A 7,261-nucleotide genomic window follows, 5' to 3' on the forward strand; every position below is an offset into this window, starting at 1 on the left:
TTATGAAAAAGGTTGTTGTTATTTATTTTTTATGTTTTAGTCCTTTTAATATTTTATGCATGATTGTTAGGTTAATTTAGATTTATTTTAAATATATGCATGTATATATTATTTCAAGCATGTTGTTCATACGCACGTAGGTGTAATTTATTTTTATGAGCATGTTTGAATTCGTTCACTTTAATCGCATATTTAATTATTTTTTGCATTAACATCACTTCGTATAATTTTTGCATGATATCCTCATATGCATAACTTGACATTATTGCATAATCGGAATTAAGGGTAATGCCCTTTTAATCTAAAATTATCAGAATGGCTTTCCTTAACTTACAGGGAAGGTGTTTTGACGATTTTAAATTAAAATGGTATCCCGTCAGTAACGCCTAATTAAATTTGGATATATCATTGTAAAATTTGGGAGCGAAAGAAAAGGAAATATTCGACTATTTAAACTTTTCGAGAAAAGGTCGTTAGAACTGAACTAAAGATCTGGTCTCGATATTTTTAAATAATCGAATATTCTTTATCTTTCTAATGACTTGGTAATTTTAAATTAAATCTATTTTGTTGCTTTGAATGTTGCAAATTTGCATGTTTGCCGTTTAAAGGGATCATTAATCAAATCAAATTTGAACTTGTGAAATTCGTTGCAAAGAAATTAATTAATCGACTTGGTACCGATTTAGGGCGTTGTGGGGGTGCTAATCCTTCCCCACACGTAACCGACTCCCGAACTTGGATTTTGGTAACGTAGACCGTAAATTTGTCGTTTTAATTAAAATTAATTTTTATTTAAAATGACAAAATGTTTTTGGGTGCCCAATCACATCCTAATCAAAGATTGGTGGCGACTCCTCGAACCTTATATTTTTACCGTAACGGAATTTTCAATTTTTCGAAACGAGAGGTTTTCTAAAATGGCATCGTTTTTAATTAAAAATTCAATTGAAAAGAGAATAATTAAAAATGACGCGGTTTCCAAAATCACCCTGCCGTTTAAAAATCGTTTCGACACTTATCCCATATCCGCCCATGTTTCCAAGTGACACCAAATCTGGGAAGGTAGCCATTAGAAGTGAATTGAGATAAGCTTTCAAAAAGGATGGCCCAGAGGTGACCTGGAAATACCACCCCAAATTGGAGATTTTGAGTATAGATAGCAATGTTTTAGATGTATAAGCTTGCTTCACATGCTCAGATTTTTGGTTTATATATTCTAGTTTTATTTACTTAAATTATCTCTACAATAAGATGTCGACCAAATTAAATCTCAATAATTGAGATAATTTTATTTTTAATAGTAGAAATAAAAATTAAGAAAATCCTAAAAATGTAAAAAAATGGAATTAATTTACTAAGGTGGAATAATTACTATTAACCAAAGGAATACTAATAGTAAATAAATAGAATAAGAGAAAGGGAAGCAATTGTAGAAGATAAAGAAATGGAAGGTGGTTCTAGAGGAACACTCAAAGCTGTGGCTCTCATCACAGGAGACAACAACGTTAGAGGCTCTGTTCACTTCACTCAAATCCCAAACGGTTCTTTCTCTATGTCTCTTCATCTTCTGAGACAATTTGATTTTTAATTTCTTTTGAGGTTAATTTAGTTTTATATGTATTTGACTTGTAAATATTTATGCATATAGGGATAACCCATGTCCAAGGAAAGATAACAGGCCTGTCTCCTGCCCTTCACGGCTTCCATATCCATGCCCTTGGTGATACCACCAATGGCTGCAATTCCACTGGTATCTCCAACTGTTTTTTCAACTTTTTTATCCAATCCCCTTTGATTGCTTTGTTTGTTTGTTTGTTTTTTTCCCATTTATGGTGCTAAGATGACTGTTTTTCTTTGATGAAGATTGTGTCTTTTTAACTTATGCAATTGGTATAAATTAGGTTGACACCATTTAGTTTAAGATGGGGTTTTCCTAGCACAAATCTGTTGAATTTAGGTTGATGGCATTTTTCTCTAAGGTAGGGTTTCCCCCCTTTTTTGGGGTCTTTTCTGATAAAGTTTCAACATTTGTGTTAAATTTCGGTTAAATTTGGGTTTATTCAATTATTTCATTAAATAGTTTCTTTTCCCCTATAAAACATATGATGATTTTTGTTGCCTATGCTCTTTTTTTTCTGAACTTTAGGGCCTCATTTTAATCCATTAAAGAAGGATCATGGAGCTCCAAGCGACAGAGAGCGCCATGCTGGTGATTTGGGTAACATTATTGCCGGCCCTGATGGTATATGCTGTTTCCTTCATGTAAATGAGTTTTCATTTGATATGTCATTATTTGTGAATGGTTTATGGTTTTTTATGATTATAACTCAAATGTCTCCATTGCAGGGGTCTCTGAGGTTTCAATTAAAGATTGGCAGGTAAGGCAGCTTGGTGATTCTCTGATTCTTAGAAGTTAGATGTTTCTATTTTCTTTGTTTATTTGGTGGCCCGTGACAACGAATCGATTTTGTTCTTTGGACCAGTGGTGTGCTTATCAAGTTCATTTGATTTTCTTACTCTTGTGCAGTTTTGGCTTCTTGGAGATTGAATTTATTGTACTTGGCTATAATGATTTTTCTTCTTTTTGTTTCAATTTGCAGATTCCACTTGGTGGACAGCATTCCATTTTAGGGAGGGCAGTTGTTGTGCATGCTGATCCTGATGATTTTGGCAAAGGTGAAATATTCTTTTTTTTTAACAAATGATAAGTTGTTTCTCACATCCGATGTTCGTTTTCAATTATCGCACATCGTACTCCCCCACGACTAATTTACAAACCGAATCGAGAACAAAAAGTATAAAAGGGTTCAGCGACTTAGCTTCTGATGATGTCCTGAAATGTTTTAGGACACTGCTTCTGTTGCCTTCCAATAGGCTCCTCCAACTTTTTAGCTCTACTCTTTCTTGTCTGACATAATTATTTCTCTTTGTGTGATGATTTTTTTTATTTTGACTAAATATAATAACTAATGCAGGTAGACATGAACTTAGCAAGACAACAGGGAATGCCGGTGCAAGAGTTGGATGTGGTAAATATTTAGTTCGACACGAATGAATCGATGGATATCGAGATCTATTTCTGTATGTGTGTGGATCTAACATTTGATTCATTGACTTTGAGCAGGTATCATTGGCCTTCAATCATCTGTTTAGAAGTAGTGTTGCAGTTAATATGTTATCTGGCAAAACCTGTGAACTATAATCTTCTGGTTCAGTTTATGTATCTCAGTCTACTTGCAAACAAATTTGGGATGGAGATCTAAAGCCCATCTGTAATTTATATGATCAATATGAAAGGTACTTCTGCTAATGGGACTTTGCTTACTTTCTTTGAGTAAGGTATTTTTTTTTTCTGAACTAGGATAGGGAAATTTCTTTTTTCTTTTTAAGAGACATGCATCAGAAATTTTAGGAAGTTAACTATTATCTTATAAAATTTTAAGAGACGAAAATAAATTATCAATACTTAATATAAATAAAATATTTAAAATATATGATAATTTAACATTTTCAAAGGATATCTTTCAAAAATAAAAATAAAAATTTAAGGGAAAATTACACTCGCCCACTCTCCCCTTGGTCTATCCTTGGGTGGTTGAATATTATAAAGCTAACTGTATTGGAGACTATGATGTACGATGATCGACAATTAGGTATATTCAATCTTAGAATAAGAATAATATCATGGTGTAGTAAGAGATAACTGATAACTAATGATATCATTATTGAACACCAAAATAGAATATCTATAGACAACATCAGTGACACAAGAAAATATGCGATTGAAACAACTAATGAAAGATTTTTATCAGGCAACAAATTATCAAATAAGATTTCTTTGTTAGCAGAAATTCTGATATTTCATGTAAATGACAAAACATATAGAAGTGCATTTGAAGACAATAGTTTTTTTCATTTTGTTTATTATTATTATTATTATTATTATATTATTATTATTATTATTATCTATTATTATTATTATTAATAAATATTATTAAATAAATATTACAGGCCCATTTTATAAATCTGGAAGCCCAATAGATGACCCAGTTACACGACCCAAAGATATCAATAGAACCGGCCCAATCAATTCCAGGCCCAACTCGGATGGCCCAACAGATAACCCAAACCCTTTAGGGTTTGTATCATTCCTGCTAGGGTTTCTAACCCTAGCGCCGCCGCCTCCAGATGCTTCCAGCCGCCCCACGTCCCACTCTGTCGACGCCTCCAAGCCAGATGGTCCAACCAGCCGCTGCCGACGTTCTACAATGCCACGATGCCCGTCGAAGCTCCCAGGAGAGTCATTCCAACCGTCCACGCGTCCCGTTCTTCAGTGAGTCACCACAGGTTCGGTGACTCACCAGAACTCATCTCTGGAACCGGTCCGACGAGAGCCTCGATGGTGGCTATAAAAGCCACCACTCCTGCAAAAAAGAAAAAAAGGACAGAGAGCAGAAAACCACCACGAACAGAGGCGAGAGATCAAAACAACAAGCCAAATACCACATCAACAAACAACCATTCAAAAAGAAAAACAAAGAGAAAAGAGAGAAACTTACCACGTCCATCAGAGTCCTCCAAACCGCCGTCGAACCGAAAATACCGAAGGTATTTTCCTTAGATATAGGAAATATTAGAGGGTTTTAGGAGAAAAGGGCATCATATTTGGCTTTAGGGTTTAAAAATGAAGGATTTGGGTTAATTTGTAAAATTCCGGCCATCGGTCACGGTGGCCGGTGGGAGTGTCGGTGCCGGAAAATGGCTGTCGGCCGGTGGCCAGTTTTCTTTCTTGCCAAGGAAGACAAGAGCTTTTCTTTTTAGAGAGAGAAGCCAAACCAGAAAATGAAAGAAACTGGCCCAAGGAGGCCGGTTTTTGGATTTAAATACCCTCCCTGAACGACGTCGTTTTGGGGAGGGGCATGTCTGTAATTTAATAAGGGTAAAACCCTTTCCGCAGTCATTCAAGTTTTATAAATTTACATTATGGTCACTAAAATCAACTTATATGTCTTTTAATTTGGTATTTCAATTTTATTTTTTTATATTATCGCCACTAATTATATATGCTTATATATATGTTTAGGGTTAAGGTTAAATTGCATTATTAATGTCTATATTATATTAATGTTTCAAATTATAGTTTTAAGTTTTAATAACTTTTATGTTAAACCCCGAAATGACTAATTAAGGCTAAATTACATTATTAGTACATATCTTTTAAATAATTCGAATTAGGATCTTTAAGTTTTATATTTTATATCGTTTTTATTTATTTAAGTTAATTTTATAATTTTTATAATTTTATTTTGTTTTATTATTATTTTTGATATATGTTTAAATTATTATTTTTATTATTATTTTATTAGTATTATCTTAAGTCATATAAATATATATATATATATATAATATTTATTTATTTATCTTATTTGTTTTCTATTTAAATCATATTTTTAAATTTAATTTTATAAATTACTTAAAAAAATAATAATCATATTTTAATATTTATATTTTTTTAATATTAAGAAATGGGATGTCTTAAAGCACCTAGAAGTTCTTTTCTTATATTCTTAATAAAAATAAATATTCTATTTTTATAAATTTATACTAATTTATTTTAATAGAAATATTTTATTAATATTTATTTATTTTTTAATATTAAGAAATGAGCTGTCTTAAAGCACCTAGAAGCTCTTTTCTAATATTTCTAAATAAATAAATATTATATATATATATATATATATAATTAATAGATTTTCTTAAAATTATAAATTTGAAATAACAAGATTATAAATTAAATATATTTTTGAATTCTTAAATTTCCAATAATAGAGACAAATTATAATTAATGAGTACCAATTTTGGGCATTATAGGGGTGCTAATCATTCCCTAAACGTAACCGACCACAAATCCTTTTTATTAATTTTTTTTGTTATACGAAGATCAGTTTATCTTTTAAATTATGTTTTCTTAAAAACTATTTTAAAAGATTGTTTTTAGGTATTTGACCTACCTAACCCAACAAGGTCAATGGCGACTCCCAAAATATTTTTTAAATCAAAATCATTTATTTATTCGTTTTATTTTTCCCGCCAAGTAAAAATTCGTACCCGGGCAAAAATCAGTTACGGGCGACTCCACTGGGGATTCTGGTCAAGCTTTTAAAATCAATTATAAATTGTCTCTATTAATTAGAAATTAAAAATTCATATATTTAATTTATAATTCTTTCTTTGCAAAATTTTTATATATACTTATTATTTTCATAATATTTATATGTATATTAATTTTTAATATTTTTATTTTATTTTCAAGTATTAAATTTCATTATCTATTTGTTTGTCAGAGGTTTGAACATTTTTCCTCACACACAACACTTGCATTGCATAAACATAATCTCTATAATTGAGATTTGTCCCTTTTAAATGAGAGTGAAAGCGACGTCTTCGTGAGAATTTATTCTCCGTGTCAGGCATAGGGAAATGTGTCCCCTCGAATTGAACTCGATCTGCTTAAGTCTGTAATGGACTAGGATTGAGGGTTTGGCAGCCTAATGGGGCACTAACAAGGACAATTCGAGTACTCTTTACTCCTAGAACTGAAACCCTGCATATAATAATCCCTAGAAATTCTCCTAATCTAAGACAATACTGAAATCCTGTCCATAGGTGTACACAAAGGAGACATAAGTTCTAGCTTTTAATTTATTTAATTTATTATTTTTCTCTCTGAATAAATGCATGTGAACTAGAAATCATGCAATTAGGTTAATTTTTCCAAACAAAGCATGGAACTAGAAAGCATGAGGTTAAGATTTATACTTTGATAAATATGATCTTTTATTTCCATTAATTGGTACTAACCAATTTATTTTTTCATTTCTCATTTTTATTTTTCATACATATTGTTTGCTTTAAATTTGTTTATATTGATTTCTTTTGTTTGCATTACATGATCATGGCATAATCAAAAGTTATTGACTTGAAAGACTGTTCATCAAATTAGAAAGAAATCATAAATGGACAAAAAGTTTTATGATCAAACAAAATATGATGCAGCCAAAGAAAGACATCCCGAGGAAACTCCGAGGATCGAGAGGAGTTCTGCACACAAAGATCCTGTTGTATTAATACCAAAAGTAGTACACAAAGATCCTTCCAGATTGATACCAAAAGCAGTCTATGGTAAAAGCATTAATCAAGGCATTTAGAATAAAGGATGTTTTTATGAAGCTCAAGCATGTTATTTGAAGGACCAAAA

The 7,261-nt window shown here is 31.4% G+C and overlaps 1 protein-coding gene across 1 annotated transcript; it reads left to right on the top strand.

The window, feature by feature from the left end:
• Positions 1-1,397: 1,397 nt before the first annotated feature.
• LOC120185269 (superoxide dismutase [Cu-Zn] 2-like) lies at positions 1,398-3,165 on the top strand. Its single transcript, XM_039189534.1, has 7 exons — positions 1,398-1,544; positions 1,652-1,753; positions 2,150-2,245; positions 2,350-2,381; positions 2,604-2,679; positions 2,979-3,032; positions 3,128-3,165. The coding sequence occupies exons 1-7, from the start codon at positions 1,448-1,450 to the stop codon at positions 3,154-3,156; spliced, it is 486 nt and encodes a 161-aa protein (XP_039045465.1). The 5' UTR covers positions 1,398-1,447; the 3' UTR covers positions 3,157-3,165.
• The last annotated feature ends 4,096 nt before the right edge of the window (positions 3,166-7,261 follow it).

Source organism: Hibiscus syriacus, unplaced genomic scaffold (genome assembly GCF_006381635.1).
Source record: "Hibiscus syriacus cultivar Baekdansim isolate YM2019G1 unplaced genomic scaffold, ASM638163v2 tig00113096_pilon, whole genome shotgun sequence".
Classification (NCBI taxonomy): Eukaryota; Viridiplantae; Streptophyta; class Magnoliopsida; order Malvales; family Malvaceae; genus Hibiscus; species Hibiscus syriacus.

Coding starts and splice junctions, on each gene's coding strand:
- LOC120185269 (XM_039189534.1), top strand. CDS start 1,448: ATGGAAGGTGGTTCTAGAGGAACACTCAAAGCTGTGGCTCTCATCACA. Junction 2,382..2,603: donor TTTCAATTAAAGATTGGCAG/GTAAGGCAGCTT, acceptor TTCAATTTGCAG/ATTCCACTTGGTGGACAGCA. Junction 2,680..2,978: donor TCCTGATGATTTTGGCAAAG/GTGAAATATTCT, acceptor TAACTAATGCAG/GTAGACATGAACTTAGCAAG.